Here is a 17,854-nt window from a genome sequence, read left to right on the forward strand (position 1 = left end):
GTTCTCTTTTACAGCGTATTTAGGGAAATGAACAAATGGCTTTTTGTGAATGTTTGTGTGGAAGGACAGTTTGAGACTGTTTTCTTCTGTGGTCTCTACTGGAATATTAAGACTGATCAGCTATTTTACTAGGAAAAGAAGTACTCTTGCGCAGTTTCAAAGATTTTGTCCAAGTGGTTTCAAAATACAGAGTAAAATGAAGTTGAATGGAATAGATAGTGCTTTTGGATGAGTAAAGATTTTATAAAATAAGTATCTTATAATTATCCCAAAGGATAGTCCAGGAAGCAAGGACAGGAGCAAAGATCTAGAAGGGAAGAAGACAACAACTTTACGGAGCTGTCTGGATAGATCATAGGAGACTGATGAAAATGGAGCATAGAGAAAGCTTAGGTATAGCCCGGTGCTGGCGGCTCCCATCTGTAAGCCAGCGGCTCAGGAGGCTGAGATCCGAAGACGGGGCAGGAACCCCAGGAGATTCCCATCTCCAATTAACCACCCCCAAACCCCCAGAAGTGGAGCTGTGACTCAAGTGCTACAGCACTAGCCTTGCACAAGAAAAGCTCAGGCACAGCTGTGCTTTGCTCTCCAAATGGTGGAGTGCGGACACCATGCGGTTAATAAAATCCTAGCCCGATTGAAAAAATAATAATAATAAAAAAGCTCAGACACAGCACCCAGGCCCCGAGTTCAAGCCCCAGGTCCAGCACACACACGTGCACACGCACACACACGCACACACACACACGCACACACATACATACAATAAAACAGCTTAGGTATGTGACTAAGAGTTATCTTTAAACTTTCTAAGGTCAATCTAGGATCCTGATGTAAAAGTAGAAGCGAATTCTCTGTGTCTCTAGCAACAAGGTTATCGTAACTATTGTCTGCCTTTAGTAAATTTGCAAAAAAAAAACTAGCCTAAAGATTGTGTGTGTTATCAAGATAGTTGCTGGTGTTTTTCTGTGGATTTTCTCGGGCTCCTGACTCTTCGGTGGGGCTTGGGTTGAACTCAGGGCCTCAACCTTGCCACGCGTGGGCTTAAGCACTCGGGTTTTGGACTGCTTGGAAAATGGACTGTTAGCTCATTCAGCGTTCGCTTCGGTATCTGTTTATATACGTTTTTTAAATGGCCGTTCACTGTTCTCAATGTCCCCAGCACCTTCAAATCACCTGAAGCTTCGGCCTCTCCAGTCTTGGGATGGGGAGGACCTAAAACACGGTCATCATTCTATTTTTCTTGGACTCTGCCCAGTCGCTCTAACGTGGCTGGAAGGGTCCAGCCGTGTGCCAGACCCCCAGAGAAGGTTCTCTGAAAACCTCCCCGAGCTCCATAGAGCTCTCTCTCTCTCTCTCTCTCTCTCACACACACACACACACACACACACACACACACACGCTGCCCATCCCACACTGAGCTCCTAGAAAGCAGACCCTTGTCGGGTTCCCTTGTAGCCAGCGCTGGGCAGACTCGGGGTGTCCTGTGTTGGGCGGGGGACCTGCCCTGAACCTGGGTTTCAGCCTCAGCTCTTCGCTTACTCTGGGAATAGAGACACATGACTGAACTTTGTGAGCCTTCATTTCTCCATCGAGACACGGGGTCCCCTGCACCCTCTCCCCGCAGCCGGTGCTGAAGTAGCAGCTGAGAACCGCCGCGGGAACGGCGGCTCTGGCCTGAGCAGCCGGGCACCTACGCCAGCCGAGCTCAGAAGCCGGGCCTCAGCCAGGCCTCAGGCACCCGCAGCTCCTTCCTCTTGCTCCGGAGGAGCCTGAAGGCCGGGCCTGCACCGCACACAGCCTCCCAGCTGGGAGGGGCCCTGCTGGTGCCCTCTCTCAGGAAAAGCCAGCAGGTGGCTGTTCCCGGGCCCTGAGCCCCCCCCCCCCCCCCCAGGATACCTGCTCCCCACCCTCTGCCCACTGTCTCTGCCCACACCGGGAAGGGCCTGGGCCGTCCACAGCCAAGCAGGCTTTGTTTGGCGGTGCAGAGATGCGGGCTGAGCCCCTTGCACGTGACTAGCGTCCAAATGTTGATTTTATGGCTTAAAGACCCTGATTTATGGGCAAAAGGCAGGCGCATTGCAGGAGGTTGCAGGGCGCGGAGAGCTGCGGGCCCAGCACCGGACTCCGGGCAGGAAAGGGCGTCCCTGGCCCGCCTCTGCTGGCCGCGGGCACCTCAGTCACCCTGACCTTCACCCTTGCCCTCCAACAGCGCCTCAGACCCTCATAGCCCGCACCTTCTCCCCGCCTGCGGTTTCGGTGAAAGGCCGGTTTAGTCAGCTTCCTCTCGTGTCTATCCCTAGCTACCCAGCACCCTGAGAGCCGGAGCGTTTCCTTCACTAGACCCCATCTCCCACTAGCCTGCAAAACGTAGAGCTGAAGGCAGGGCCACGGTGGTAGAGCACCTGCCTAGCAAGCTTCAGGTTCTAAGTTCAAGCCCCGGTGCCATCAAAGTCAAAATCAAAAGTAAAATAGGACTGGGCAGGTGGCTCAGTGGCGGAGTGCTTGCCTAGCGTGCATGAAGACCCAGGTTCGATTCCTCAGCACCACATAAGCAGAAAAGGCTGGAAGTGGCGCTGTGGCTCAAGTGGTAGAGAGCTAACCTTGAGCAACAAAGCTCAGAGGCAGTGCCCAGGCCCTGAGTTCAAGCCCCCTAACTAGCCCCCCCAAAAAGAGTAGAGTAAAATAAGGCTGGGTGCGGTAGCTCACTGGCAGTCCTAGCTACGTAGGAGGCTGAGGTCAGGAAGTCACCAGTTCAAGGCAAAACTGAGGGTCCCTCCCCTTAACCACAAAAAATAAGTAAAATGAAATGAATAAATAACGTCAAACCCGAGGCACCTGCTTTGGTCCGGGTCTGTCCGCGCCCAGAGGCACCAGGAGGGAGGAACTCTTCCCTACATCCCAGCTGCTTGAGGGGTGTCGTTCAGGCCACACCCCTACAATGTCAAGAAGGCGGGGGAGGGAAGGAGGACAGGCAGGGAGGAAAGGCAGAAGGACGAAAGAGAGGAGGCAGGAGGAAGGAGGAAGGCAGGAAGGGAGGGAGGAAGGGAGGGGAGGAAGGGAGGCAGGAAGGGAGGGAGGAGGGGAGGGAGGGAGGAAGGGAGGGAGGGAGGAAGGGAGGGAGGAAGGGAGGGAGGAGGGGAGGGAGGAGGGGGAGGGAGGAAGGGAGGGAGGAGGGGGACGGGAGGCGCAGCGTTCAGGTGACAGGCTCTGGGTGACCGGGTGGCCGGTACCCGCTTGGGGACACGCTGTCCTGGGTCCCGCTGTCTGGTTAGGCGGCCTCCTGCTTTCCCGTCCTGTAGCGGTGACGCCGAGCCTTCTCCTCCGCACAATGGGGTGCTCACCTCCACGTCTCAGGTAGTTGTGGGGCTTGGATAAAGGGCACCCCCAGAACAGTGCCCGGACCCCGGGAGACGGCAGACAGAGGCCGGCTCTCTCCCTGCTGACACGGGATGTGGCGGGCAGCCAGGTGCACGCGTGGGCCTGACGTCAGCCGTGGGGCGCGGCACCGGCCCGGGGCGCCCCGAGCTCCCGGCGGGAAGGTGACCGGGAGGAGGGGATCCCCCCCCCCCCCAGCAGCCTCGGGAGGAGCCCGTCACGGGACAGGAAAATCGATCTGGTAGAAACACACAATTAGCCGTATCATCTATCGATCTCATCTCCTCCGGCGGAGGGCGAAGCGCCCCCAGCCCCGCGCCCCGCCCGGCCCCCCCGCCCCAACGCGTGGAGAACGTTCCCGCGTCACATTCCAGGGTCACCGTCGGCGTCTGAAAACCATCTCGGGGAGCCCACGATGAACCCGGAAACCAAAGCCACGGCAGCGTCCGCTTTTCCTTCTGCTTCGGCCCGTGGGGGGGTTGTTCCAGTCAGGGGGAGGCAGTGTGTCAGCCCCCCCCGAACCCCCAGAGCAGGCAAGAGGACCCAGGACAGACGCAGGCCCCTCCAGGCAAGGCTCCTCCCGGGATGGGGGAGAGCCACGGCAGACGCAAGAAAAACCTGTGAGACTCGACCACCCGAACAGCCAACAAAAACCAGGGCGGGAGGCGTGGTTCAACTGGTGGAACGCCAGACGAGCCAGCAAGCTGAGTGACCAGCCGCCAGGCCCCAAGGTCGAGCCCTGGTAATGCGGGGGGGCGCGGGGAGGGGGGGCGGCGGGAGGGAACACAGAGCTTTGACTGCGCGGGACTGGAGCCTGGGAATCTGCATTTCTTACAAGTTCCCAGGTAAGGCTGCCGCCAGCAGGCCCGGGGGCCCTCGCTGAGGGTCTTGGACCAGGGATGCCGCGTCAGTGAAATCCGCATGTGGTCGGTTAAAACGTACAGGGCCCGCGCACTCCCAAAGCAGACCAGCCATGTGGATGGCAGTGTCCCACCATTTTGTTTTCTAGAACAGTCCTCACGAACGAACACACACTGCGCCATGAGGGCACCAGGAATGTGTCCTGTCACCACCAGTCCGGGAAGCCTCGTGTGCAAGGCCAGGCTGGGCTGTCCGCAGGCTCCGGCTTCCGGGCGGCTTCCGGCCGCACGGTCCCAACGCGGCCGCTACTGCCCCCAGCCTTCTCCTCGCGTCTCCCTGAGCGAGTCCCCTCCTACGAGGGCACTCACGGGGGGCATTGCGGGTACCCAGGCCCCATCCCCAGCTACTCAAGGGCTTTATGCACCTGGGAGGGGATGCCCCTGCCTCCCCCCCCCCCAGCCCAGCCCTCCCCACGAAGTCCTGGGCAATCTGGAAGTCCCTCAGCAGCTCAGCCCCGCGCTGGGGCGTTCCCCGCAGCCTCCCGGGGACCCCGCTTCCCCCTGCGCAGCGGAGAAGGGACTGCGCTCATCCGTCGGCGGGCGGCGGGGTGGCTGTCGTTGGGATTCGGCCTCTCCCGGCCTTTGCTTTGGCAAAGCGCTTTCGTAATCATTTACCGGTTAAATAATTTAACACAGCGCATTGCTGCAAGCTACCAAGCTGGTACTTGGAGGACGCTGGGTGATCGTGGAATGCTTGGCGTGGGGGGTGAGGCGGGAGGGGAGGGGGGAGGAGGGGGGGAAGGAAGAGCCAGATGAAATGACACGGTCCTCGCAATCCATCCCCAGGTCTTAGGATCATTCTAGAAGGGAAAAGTGCCAGGGGCCGGGGGCGTGATCGCCCAAGGACGCACAGTTGCGAACCACGAGAGAAACCCGCGGCCGGCGTGAAGTCCGGAGCTGCGAGTTCGCATCTGGTGTAGGGGGCCTCCCCTCCCCCATCTCCTCCTCCGCTGGCGCCTCCAGTGGAACTCGGAGCCCAGCAAGGGGGGCTGGGCGAGGACCCGGGGACGGGGAAGAAGCAGAGGGGCTGTGCCTTTGCTTTGGGGGGGGGTCCCCACTTGGACTAAGGTCCCGTAAGGTCTGCCCTGCTCCCCATCTTCTGCCAGCAGCTCTTCTGCGGGACATCCGTGGGCCACCCCGCCCTGGCGGCGTCCCCCGAGGGCTGAGCCGAGGCCCCGGGAGGCCACTGCTAGCGGGGTCCTTTCAACCGAGGGCCGCGGTCCCTCCACCCCCCGAAACGGTCCGTCCATGTCCGCCCCTCCCCGGCTGGAGGGCGGCAGAGCGGAAAACAAGAGCAGAGCAGGAAGAACCTACAGCAAAGGGATTTCACCCCCCCCCCCCCACCTCCACGCAGCTTCACCCTCGCCGAGGGGCGGCCCTGCGCTCACGCGGCCCCCGTCCAGTCATCTGGGGGGCCGGAGGGGTCAGCAGGGCAGGGGATGGCTTTCCGTGTCTCCTGGAGCCGGATTGGATCCTCCGCTGTCCGGCTTTGGGCGCCTGTCTGTCTGGGAGAGTCCACCATCGGTTCCCTGGGTTCGAGACCTCCGGGCTTGGACTGAGCCCGGCTCCCGGCTCCCCGGGCCTCTGGCCTGCAGACGCCAGGGCCTCCCTTTCTGGCCTCCGTAACCATCCGGTCCCTGTCACGCCATGGACAGCCATGTTGACCGTTAGCTCACCGTGTTTGGAGAAGGCTGGCGATGGCTCCGTTGAGCTCCCTTGCCACCAGGGCTCACCTGGGGGGGGGGCGGGGAGGGAGGGACAGGCTCTGCTGAGTAGCCCGTGGCCCTTGCTGGCCCAGGAATACAATGGCGGCGGCGGCGAGGGCCTCGGGGTACCTCACCCCGGTTCTTCGCTGGCTGGGCGTCCTGACTACTTCCAGGCCAGCCCAGGTGGAGCTTTAGCTTTAGAAGTTGACTCCTCCCCTATGGAAAGGTCCTCAGAAGTCCCCATCATCCCTGCCGGGGGGGGGGGGGTGAGCTGGCTCCTCCTGCCCCTTCCTCAGCCCTTAGCGCTCCCTCCAGCTCCACTGGCACCGGCTCCTTAGCCCATCTCGAGGCGGGGCAGGTTTGAACCTCGGCCTGGCTGGGGGGCGGGACGGAGGCAGGCGGCGGGGCAGGTGTGAACCTCGGCCTGGCTGGGGGGCGGGACGGAGGCAGGCTGGAGGAGGGCGGAGCTCATCGTCCACCCGCGGGAGACACACGGGGCGTCTGCTGACTTAGCGCACTGTTCTGATCCCAAACTGGGAGTCGAACGGGAAGTACCTGAAGAGTCATCGCCTTCCAGACCCTCCAGTAGCGAAGCTGGAAAGGGTAAGGAAGGGAAACTGAGGCGCAGGCAGGGCCGCCGCTGGAGCGGCTGGCTGCCTTTCTCCTTCCGAAGGCAAGAGTGGGGTGCCGCGGGAGTGGGTTGGGTCCTCGCAATCGCTTTGGGAAACGAGCAACGGCAGAGTGGTTAATTAAGATTATATAAGGCACAGCGAGAACAAAACCATCCCTCTCCCCCCACCCCCAATCAAGACATGACATGTGCAATTCTGTTTAAATACACCATGGGTCTTCCAACCTCTCCAGGCCCCATCGCAGTATCGACTCCGTGCCTGTGACTACACACAAAGAAACAAACACAGCCCACTGCCCCCCGAACCGTCTCCTGACTGCAAGGCCAAGGGCTGGGACCATGGACGTATACAGAACTCCCAGGGATGGCCAGGGACGAGATGGTATTTTTGTGTCCCCATTCTGTATTTTTAAGTGATGCCCGGAATTTTCTAGAAACAAGCCTTTTCTGCGGCAAAATTAAGTCCACGGGAGGGGACGTGGGGGCCAAGCCAGCTGAGCGCCCAGTGCGTTGCAGACGCAGGAGAGGCAGAAGCGAAAGGCCAAGTTGTCTGCCTGGATTCACTGGTGGTTCAGAAAGAGATAGAAATGCCCAGGCCCCTGAGCAGAGAAACAGAGAGAGGGGCCAGGTCCGAAGGCGGGGTGACCCCTGAGGAACTGATGGCCCTTGTCCACAAGCTCCCGTGGGCCTCCTGTGCACTGTGTCCCTCGTGCCCTTCCAGAGCCCGGATGCAATCAGCAAAGGGCGAACAGGAAAGTGCCAAGGGCCGGTGCCCGCCTACAAGCGGGCCAGCCGGGGACAGCGGCACGCTGAACCGCGAGAACTGTGAATCTCTGGGCCAACATGGATCCTTGACTAAGTCTTGGAGACAGAGGGAGGGGCCCTGTTTTGTTGCTCCTTGTGGGATTCTGACCACAGTGTGTGTGTGTGTGCGCACACACATGCACGCCCGTGTGCAATGGAATCTGCAAACGGCTAGGCTCTGCGATGAAGCCATTCCCTTGCACCAAGCCACAGGCTCTTCGATTGAGAGCCGCGTGCACAGCTGCGCCGGGCACGCGCAGCAAGGAAGGTCTCCGAGGACTCTTCCTCACCCCTGGGGGAGGGCAGCCCATGGGGCGCGGGCCCTGACAAGCCAAAGGCCCTTGTCGGCTCCGGGCTGGCCTGGAGACTGACCTGCCAGAGGGCAGAGGGGGAGGCCCGGCCGGGGAGGCCCCGCAGCTCCGCTCGGGGGAGTCTCCTCCTGGGAGGGAGTTAGATCGCAGCCGCCCTGAGCAGGGCCCGGGCCTGGGCTTCCAGGCCTGGCAGCAGCCGACCCTGGGGCATCAGTCACCCTGGGTTCCCTGGGCCCCGAGTCTCATTGGCGGCCGCCAGGACGCCTCCAGGGCCGGACGCAGTGACAGGTACCTGGGAGGTGCCAGTCGTCCACCCCCAACGCGGGGGGGGGACCCTAACCCGGCAGCTATGTCAGCTCGCCCCCCCCCCCAGGGAAGGAAGGTGCCCATCACGCCCCTCTTTGGCAGGCACGGGTACCCTCCGCGCGGCCCCTCCCGGGCGGGCGCCGAGGCTGGGGTCCCCGGGGTCCCCGCTCGCTCGGGCGGCGGGCAGACCACGCACAGCCTGGCTGCGTGCGCGCTTTGTTCCAGGCGGCGAGAGCTGCAGCTCGGGCGCGCGCGCCACGGGCCCTCGCGGAGGGGGGTCGCCCCGCTCGCCGCCCCTCGGGCCCCCCCCCGCCCGCCCCCCATCCCCCAGCTCCGCCCAAGGCCGGCCGGGCGCCCGGGAACGCTCCGGCCCGGAGCCCCCTCCCGCGCGCCCCGGGCCTGCGGGACCCCCGATGGGCGCGGCGGCGACGGTCTGCTCCCCTCCGCCTTGGTGGGTGGGTGTGGGGGGGGCTCGCCCCGTCCCCGCCATCTCCCTCCTCCTCCCCTCTCCAGCCGCCGCCCCACCGGGCCGCGCACCCCGCTCGCTCGGCGCCCCTCCGGGGTGCTCCTGCCCGCCGGGCCGGCCTCCCCGGGCTCGGGGCGCGCGCGCGCACGGGGTGGGGGGAGGGGGGTCCCCGGGGAGGCCCCCCCGCCCCCGGCCCCGGCCCCGCGCTTCTTTGTGCGGCGCTGCGTCAAGGCGGAGGCGGCGCCGCGCGGCCCCCCGCGCCCCGCCGCGCGCCGCCGGCCCCGGGAGCGGGCGGGAAGGGAGGCGGGAAGGGAGGCGGCGCGGGGGCGGGAGCCGCCGAGCCAATCGCCGCGCCCCCGCCCGGCCCGCGCGGCGCCGCCTCCGCCATTGCTGCGCGCGGGAGCGGCCGACGCGGACGGAGCCCAGACCTGCGGGAGCCGGAGGCCGGAGCCGGAGCCGGGCGCGGGGTGAGTGCGGGCCGCGGGGCCCCGCCGGGCGCTGCGGGGAGGGGCGGTGCGGGGGGCGCAGACGGGCGGGTCACCCGCGACCCCCGGGTACCCCGGGACGGCGCCCCACGGGCCGGGATCGGGGAGCGGGGCCCCCCCACGCACGGCCTCCCCCACGGCCCCGCCGGGGACGGTCGCGGACGCCCGGCCCCCGCCCACCCCCGCCCCGCGCTCTCCCCCGCCGCAGGCAGGCTCGCGGAACCATGGTGAAGTTGGGGAACAATTTCGCGGAGAAGGGCAGCAAGCAGCCGCTGCTGGAGGATGGCTTCGACACCATCCCCCTGATGACGCCCCTCGATGTCAATCAGCTGCAGTTCCCGCCCCCGGATAAGGTGAGGGCTCCCCGCGCACCCCCAAATCGCAGGCGGTGGCCGCCACAAAGGAACGCGGCGGACGCGGGCCACGCGACGTGGGGTGGGGGGCGCAGCCCGGGCCGGCGGCGGCGGGGGGGGGCCGGGCGCGCCCGGCCGGGACGGGGTGGTGCCCGGGGCCCGGCCTCCGAGGTCAGCCGCGTCCGCACAATGGAGCTCCGCCCCCTCTTGATTTTATTTTCTTATTATCTATTTTGCGGGAGTCTTTGGGGGGCTCCTCGGGTGCGCTGGCTGCTGCAGGGGTTCCCGGTCCGGGCCGAGCCCAGGGGGAGCGCGGCTGCCCGTCCCGAGCGCCTCGCACCGGGGCCAAGCCCACCTGGGCGCACGGAGGCCCGGGCCGGCCGGCGGAGCCTCCTGGGGGCCGGCCTCGCGGGGCTCGTCTCCCCGGTCAGGCTGGGCCGGGTGCGGATTCGGCTCGGCTCGGCTCCGGGGTGTGATCTCACCGGCAGCCTCCTTCCTTTGTTCCTTTTGTGAGTCTCCCTTCCAATTAGATGGGGCGGCGGGGGCGGCGCACCCCGGGGCCCGGGCTGGGCCGGTGCAGCCTGGAGCCGCCGTTCTGTTCTTCTCTCACTTGGCCGGGCAGCGTTTTTTGCTTCCACCGTGGCTGAATTTCAAGCTTCCCCTTTCCTCCATCACAGCCCCCAGCCGCCCCGTGGCTGCCCAGTAAGGACGCTGTTTTTCAAGCATCCACGTTCAAGGTGAATTCAGAATCCACACAATGGCATCGCCAAACTCAGACCATAAACAGCGTCTCGCCTGATCCTCCTCTGCTGCTTGCACCACACACACACACACACACACACACACACAGCACACCGTAGCCACAAAGGAGCTCTCCTGCCATTCCCCAAAGTGCTGTTACTTGTATTGTCTCCCTAGGTCCCTGGTGAAGGGACTGTGACTCAGGGCTTTGCCGTTTGTTCTGGCAGGTGCCGATTGCTGACCTCTGGCTGGGGGTGGAGTGGGGGTGTGGGGTGTGCCCCGGCACTGGGTCTTTCCCCTGGAGGCTTCTTTCTTCCCACGGGGAGACGAGAGACTTGCTCCAGTCCTGCAGTGTCTTCATCCCTTAACCCTGTCGTCTGTGTTTTGGGGGGTGGGGCGAGCTAAGGGGGGAAGGGGCTTCCTGGAGGTGTTTCACCTGGCCACACTTGTGTCCCTCAGGCTAAGGTGGGGCGGCTCTGCTCTGGGGTGCTGTGGGTCTATTCTGGGCTTCCCCGGAGGAGGGAGGGGGTTGTCCGAGGTCTCTCCCTGTGGAGCTGTGAGAGTTGCCTGGTTAGCAGGGCCCGGCCCCGGGGGTCTCCCTGGCCCCGGGACTCCGCACCCCAGCGGCTTGGCGGATGGTGGCCTCTGCCAGGAGCGCGGTGGAGAGGCGGCACCCGTGCTGAGTGCTCTCCTGCCGCGCGGCCTGACCGCCTCTTTCTCCCTGTTGGTCTGCTCCACTTTGGATGTGCGATCGAGGCGGAGGCTTCCGGGCACGTTCCAGATCCCGGCCAGCCGGGAGAAGCCAAGCCCGGGGCGGTCGGAAATGTACCCCATCTCCCACCCCTGAGAGGCCCTGATGAAACCCAGGGCGTGGCTGGTGGGGGCCCTCCCGGGAAGGGATTTCCATTCGACGGGGACCCAGGGTTGGATTCGACGCTGAGGAGACCGAGGCTCAGCGCGCTTGCGGGACACGGCCAAGGTCACAGTGCGGAGGCGACAGTCCTTTAGGCAGGGCTTCTCTCACGCCGATTGTGGCGGGACACCCCTCATCCCGCCCGCCCCCGGTGGCAATGCGTCCACAGTCAACGTTCGGGGAGGGGCGGTGGCGGCGTCACCTGCCCCGGGGACTCGGGCGGTCAGCGAAGTCAAGAACGGTGTTGCCGGGCATTGTTTTTGGCTCCGAGGGGAGCGGCCGTGGCGTGTCCCGCTGGGCAGATGTGGAGGTGAAGCCGCAGCGTGCCCGGAACCTGGCCTGCAGCGTGACCCCCGCGTCCCACGGCCCCGGGGATTTGCCCGTCTTCCGTGTCCCAGCGGGACATGCGCCCTGGGCCTCGTTCTCAGGAGTGCTCCCGACGGCCCAGGCTGTGCTCAAGGTCACGCGGCTGCACCAAAGCCCTTAGGAGCTGAGGACAGCAGGTGACACCCACGAGACCTCAGTCGGTGGGTGGTGCCTGCAAGGGGTGGGCGTCTCCCTGCTGGCCCACGCGGGGGGGCGGGGGGGGCTGCGAATGACACGTCCATCCGGCTTGCTGCCCAGGCGCCGGATCACCCTCGGGTTCAGGCCACCTTCCCGCTGTCCCTCCTCCTCCCCCCCCTCCTCCTCCTCCTCCTTAGCCTCCTCCTCCTCCTCTCCCTCCTCCTCCTCCTCCTCCTCCTCCTCCTCCTCCTTAGCCTCCTCCTGCTCCTCCTCCTCTTCCTCTTCCTCCTTAGCCTTCCTCCTCCTCCTCCTCCTCCCTCCTTCCTCCTTCTTCTCCTCTCCCTCCTCCTCCTCCTCCTCCTCCCCCTCCTCTTCCTCCTCCTCCTCTTCCTTAGCCTCCTCCTGCTCCTCCTCTCTCCTTGTCTTCCTTCTCCTCTTCCTTAGCCTCCTCCTGCTCCTCCTCCTCCTTGTCTTCCTTCTCCTCTTCCTTAGCCTCCTCCTGCTCCTCCTCCTCCTTGTCTTCCTTCTCCTCTTCCTTAGCCTCCTCCTGCTCCTCCTCCTCTTCCTCTTCCTCCTTAGCCTTCTCCTCCTCCTCCTCCCTCCTTCCTCCTTCTCCTCCTCTCCCTCCTCCCCCTCCTCTTCCTCCTCCTCCTCTTCCTTCTCCTCCTCCTCCTTAGCCTTCTCCTCCTCTCCCCCTCCTCCTCTCCCTTCTCCTCCCCCTGCTCTTCCTCTCCCTCCTCCCCCTCCCCCTCCTCCTCTAGATGGCTCTACAGGCCGCAGCTTGGCCCGAGGGCCCGGGCTGCCCAGGTGCCTCCCTGTGGTGACTTGCCGCTCCCGTTCTGCCCCGGCTCCCCCGGCGCGGACTGTGGTGTGGCCCCCGTGGGAGAAGATCCCAGGAGAGCCGCTTGCGTCCGCCACGGCTGGGCCCCGGGGAGTTAAAGATGTGTGACGCCCCCCTCACCCCTCACGTCCGCCCGTGAGGAAGGCAGAGCTGGGGGGGCCCCGCGGGGGGCAGCACCCCACGGGGGAGGAGGCGTGGCACCTCGGGGACGCGGCGGGTCGGGATCCGCGTGGGGCGGTGGGAGCGAGCGCGGGAGGCCTGCGGGGAGACGCCTCTCTGCTCACGGCCCGGCTGCTCGGGGGCCCGCCGCCGCCGCCGGGGTGGAGGCAGGCGCGGGGCGGGGCGTTTGGGTCCGCTCCCACCGTGCGGGCGGATGGCTGACACGCAGAGACCCCCGGGAAAGCAAGGGGTGCGCCCCCACACTCCGGGCCAAGGCCGTGGCCCCCAACCCGGCCGGGCGCCCGGGGCGGCTGCTCCCCCAGCACGGCGGCTCCCCACTCACGCCCGCCTCCGTCCCCCGCACCAGGTGGTGGTGAAAAACCAAGACGGAGTACGAGCCCGAGCGCAAGAAGGGGAAAGCGCGCCCCGCCCAAGATCGCCGAGTTCACCGTCAGCATCACCGAGGGCGTCACCGAGAGGTTCAAGGTGAGCGCCCGCCCGCCCGTCCGCCCGTCTGTCCGTCCGTCTGTGCGTCCCCGGGCCGCGAAGGAAGCAGACGACGCCGGCAGTGAACCGGCCACGCTCAGCGCGCGCCCCGAGCCCCTGGGTGTCCTGGGCCCTGTGTCCCATCCTACGGGTGTGGGGGGGTGGTGATGCCCTGGGGGTCAGGACCAAGATGGATGGACCCAAGGCCAACAACCCCTGGAGCTCGCGCTCCAGCCGGGAGGCTCGTGAGCCCGGGCCTGAGCCGCTGGCATCGGACCTCCACGGGTCAAGGTCATCCGGTGTGACCTTTGCCCTCGCACGGCCCCGTGTCGCCGCAGGTGTCCCCAGAGCGGGAGAGCCGCTCCCTCCGCCGTGACCCCCTGGGGTCCTCGGCTGTGCTTCCCCCTCCTCTCCCCCCCACGCTCACCTGAAGCAGGATCCCAGGTCCCTTGCTTAGGGCGTGGGGGCCGTGCCTGTGACCCCGGGCTCTCGGCAGCCATGCTGGGACCCTGTGTGGTTACCTGGCGCCGAATCACAAGACCTGGGAAGCCCTCAGTCCCCGTGGGCAGTCCAGTGGCCGCCCCGTCCCCTGCTGCCCCCTGGGTGGGGGGGCTGGGGGCGGGGCTTGGAGCTCTGGGGGGGCTGGAGGCAGGGCTCGGGGGGGGGGGGCGGGGCAGGGCCTGCTCTGCGTGCTGCCCCACAGGGTCCCGCATCCGTCTCCACAACCCCGTTCACGGGGGAAGGCGCCATGAGCACCTCCAGTTCACAGCTGAGGGGAAACCGAGGCGGGGGCCCGGCACCCCGGCCGCCCGCTCTTGGCCGTGGCCTGAGGTGGCCTGCTTTCTCCCGAGGCGGGTTTGCAGGAGGGGGCTCAGCCCCAGCCTCTCCTGAACACCCTTTACCCTCGTGGGTTCTGAGCCCTTCTGGGAGGCGCCACCCTGACCAGCTGCCCTGAGTCCCCGACGACGTGGCCCCTCTCCTGTCCCCCCGGCCGCCAACACCTCCCTGTCCTCTGTGTGCGTGTGTTTGGAGACGAGGACCTCAGACTCAAGATCCTCCTACCTCCGCCTCGGGACTGGCGGGATTACAGGCGGGTGCTACCACGCCTGCTCCGGAAGCATTTCCTTTCCTTTTGTTTTTGCTTCGTTCCTAGGCTTCCTCCCCGAGCTGTCCGGGGTGGGGGGGGGACGGGGGGGGGGGGGGAGGCACTGTGCCTCTTCCTGGGTGGGGGCCCGGCGCGCAGGTGTCCTGGCTGGGTCGGGAGGGATGGTCTTTTGAAGCCAAGGCCTTGCCTGACTCTGGAATGGAAACTAGGCCGGAGCAGCCCCCCCGAGACAAGAAGGTCGGCCCAGACTGCGGCGCGGGGCCGGCGTGTTTCGGGGCCCGGGCGCCGACGCGGGTGCTTAATGCACGCTCAGTAACAGCTTGATAAGTAAAAGGATGACTCACGGTGCCGCCGGCCCCCGGTGGAGGGGGCTTGGCGGGTGCCCGGGGCCCCCCCGGGCCTGTCGCTTGTGGAGGAAGCTCAGCGCCAGGCAGCTCGCCAGCCAGGCCTCCTCCCTGGGCCATTTGTGGGGCTTCGCCTCTACAGGGGGGCAGACGTGGGTCCAGCCCGAGGCCGCGGAGGGAGGGCGGCGGGGGGGGGGGGGCGCAGAAGCCGGGCCGCAGGTGCCCGTTGGGGTTGGCTTGGCGGCGTGGCGGCCGTCCTGTGGGGGAACCGGGTGGCTTCCCGTGTGGCCGTGTCCCCTCCCCCTCCCCTCCCCCCGCCCCCCGCCGTCTGTGAGTGGGAATCGTCGCGCTCTGCGTCCCATCCTCTCGCGTGGGTGCCGTCCACGAGCCTCCGCGTTCGATTCCTCCCGACGGCATCCCTGGGACAAAGCGTCTCTCCGGGATGTTACCGTGCGACTGTCACGGGAGGATTCGTCTCTTGGCGACACGGTTGCCAGGCTGGTTGCTAGGTAACAGCTGGCGGAGGGGAAGGCGAGGGAGGGCAGGGCGGCGATCGCATGCCTCGGAGGTGACCCCGCGCTCAGAAGGAGCTGACCCCTGCGTCAACACGGTGACGCCGCCGCGCAGGGCCCTCGCCCGCCCCCCTCCCCCCCCCACCCCGTGCAGGGCAGCCCCTCAGTGCAGCCCTCCCCGTCGTGGGAGACCCAGGGTGCATGGGGGGGGGGGTGGGTTCAGGAAGGTTCCTGCCTCTGGATCCTGCCCAGGTCCGGCCGTGGGATGGAGAGCAGCTCTGAGCTGGGCCGCGGAGCTCGGGTCGCCCTTGTCACCCGGTCCCTGGGTGTCTCTGGGCCTGGAGGGAGCCCAGGTCACCCTCCCCCCCCCGCCCCCTCCCCCGGGTGTCTTTCCAGGTGAGCCGGGGCAGGGCCAGCCCGAGGCCTGGCCGTCTAGCCCTCGGAGCCCGCAGGGGCCGCGGCGGCCTGGTGTCCCTTGGCATCGTGTCACCGGTGACCGTGTGGGTGGTTTGTTTCTTCTGCTCCCGTCTTAATGACCTTGAGCTTCCGGCGCGCCGGTCTCCCGCCCTCCCCGGCAATCCCCTGGGGTGCTCCAGGCCGCCTGGGTGAACTGCGCGCGAGTGGCCACACTCTGCCCCGAGCCTCGCGCGGTCCGCGTGCCTGTGCGCGTCGCGTGTGTGCGTGCCTGTGCGCGTGCGTGCGTGCGTGCGCACACGCGTGTCAGGATGGGCTGCTTTAGTGTTGCATTACGTGGGGATGTCAGGATTCATCTTTTCTTGATTTTTTTTTGGGGGGGGGATACCCCATTAGTCAGCAGTAATGACACCCCCCTTCCCCCCGTGTCAAGGGAGGAGAGGGAGCAGCCGGCTCTGCCGTTTGCAGGCTCTCAGTCTCCACAGGCGGCCCTGGCTGCCCCCATTTTGCGAGTGGAAAGGCCACGGGGGAGGGGGTTCAAGGTCGCCTGGCGATGCGGGGCCCAGGTGGGCTTGGACCCCGTCTGTGCGATGCTGCATCCTGGGTGTCAGGATTCTGCAGGGGTTCCCCAACCTCCCGGCGGGGGTGCCTGGCAAGAGGGGAGGACTCCAGGCCCGGGAGCGCGGCGGCGTCAGTGCCCCGTGCGTGGCCCGTGCGGGGGTGGGTGCCGCCGATTCCGCCCCGCGGGGCGCGCGCCTCGCACCCGGCACCCAGGCCGCGCCCTCGTCTGGGCCGGAGAACCTTCTCGCATCCCCCCCGCCGGGGCCGCCCGAGCCCCTCGGGAGGGGGGCACGGGAGGGGGGCACGGGAGGGGGAGCCTGAGCCTAAAGGCACCGTGGGTCCGTGCAGTCGGCGTGACGCGCCTCCCGTCTGACCGGAGACGAGATGGAGAACGAGGCGCTCCGCTGGGCGCCGCAAGCACGGCGGTGGGTGTGGGGGGGGCGGGGACGCCCCGGCTCTGCCTCCGGGGGGGGTGCCTGGACTCCACGTGTGTTCTCTTTACAGTTCTGGGGGGCAGCACCCTTGGGAAGGGAGGCATCTTGCGGCCGCCTCCTCCCGGTTTCGGGGGGTGGGGGCTGCTGCTGCCTCGGGCCGCTTGGTGGTGGGTGACCCGGGTCCCCGCGGGCCTGGCCCTCCCCCCACGCGTCTTTGCCCACGGTTCCCTCTTCTCGGGGGTCTGGCTGGACCGCGCCATTCGAATCCCCTCGCCGCGTCACAGAGCCCGGTTCCCAACAAGGCTGTGGTCATCGGCGCCTCGGCTGAGACTTCGGTGCAACTTTATTCTGGGAGTGGGGGACACTCTCGCCTCTAATTTACAGTGTTACCCCAGGACCTGGTGCCCCTCTGGCAGACAGGAACCACAGGCCCCGCTGTCTCCAGAGGACCCAGGCCAGGCTCCCGGGGCTGCGGGGGCTCGGGGGTCCGTCTATGAGCTCATGTGGATTTCTCTGCTGGCCTCAGGAAGCGGCCGAGCCCCCCCCCCGCCCCCGTGCTCCACCATGTGGCCGGAGGAAGGAGGGGGTCCCAGCGGCTGCCGGCAGGGAGGGCAGCATGGCCCCCGAGGTTGTCTGGGTCAGGTGCTGGCCCCACGGCCGGCTGCTCGTGGCCTCGCTGGAGTCGCCCATGAGCTGTGTCTCAACACCAAGGCTTCTACACACGCACGCACGCACGCACACGCACGCACGCACGCACACGCATGCACGCACGTCTGCACCCGGAGCTCTCCGAATGAGGCTTGGAATACAGAAACAACCCATCTGAGGTGAGGTGGCCCAGATGTGGCGGCCCACGACCCCCTCCTCCCCAGTGCCCCTCTCCCCGGGCACCCGGCGCCTCTTCCGGGGTCTTCAGGTTGCCCCGCAGGCACACCCGTACGTGTGTCCGTCCGTCTGTCCTCCCGGCCTCCCTGACAGCCCTGCCTGCGCCCCCAGGTCTCGGTGCTGGTCCTCTTTGCCCTGGCCTTCCTCACCTGCGTCGTCTTCCTGGTGGTCTACAAGGTGTACAAGTACGACCGCGCCTGCCCCGATGGGTTCGTCCTCAAGGTAAGCCCCGTTCCTCTTACCGCCCCCCCCCACCCTCCCCTTGGGGCCCTGAGCAGGGGTGGCGCTCGCCCCGCCGTGTACGTGGGGAGCCTGGCCCTGCAGGCGGAGGGCGCGGCGGCCTGGGAGGCCTGAGCCCTCGGACTGGGTCCCGGGAAAGGTGCCGTCTGGGCCCCGTGGGGTCGGGAGGCGGGCTGGAGCGTCCAGGGGCCCGCGCAGAGGCCGCCACGCCGGGACGGGCCCCGTTCTTCCCCGCGCCACCGCCTCGGAGCTCACGCGAGGCACAGAGGGGGCACAGACAGGGCGAAGGGAGCCAGGGAGCAAGCCCGGGGGCGGGGCGGGGGGCGGGTGCATCGTGCCGAGGCCCCGTGGCCTC

At 66.5% G+C, this 17,854-nt stretch overlaps 1 protein-coding gene across 1 annotated transcript in view; it reads left to right on the forward strand.

Moving 5' to 3' along the window:
• The first annotated feature begins 1,473 nt into the window (after positions 1 to 1,473).
• The window catches only part of Nsg1 (neuronal vesicle trafficking associated 1), a 21,765-nt gene continuing 5,384 nt past the window's right edge, over positions 1,474 to 17,854 (forward strand). Inside the window, 5 exon segments of the mRNA XM_048364383.1 lie at positions 1,474 to 1,479; positions 9,220 to 9,368; positions 12,895 to 12,943; positions 12,945 to 13,004; positions 17,371 to 17,481. Coding sequence (XP_048220340.1) covers positions 9,232 to 9,368; positions 12,895 to 12,943; positions 12,945 to 13,004; positions 17,371 to 17,481 — 357 coding nt within the window. The 5' untranslated portion in view covers positions 1,474 to 1,479; positions 9,220 to 9,231.

Source organism: Perognathus longimembris, chromosome 16 (assembly GCF_023159225.1).
Source record: "Perognathus longimembris pacificus isolate PPM17 chromosome 16, ASM2315922v1, whole genome shotgun sequence".
Lineage (NCBI taxonomy): Eukaryota > Metazoa > Chordata > Mammalia > Rodentia > Heteromyidae > Perognathus > Perognathus longimembris.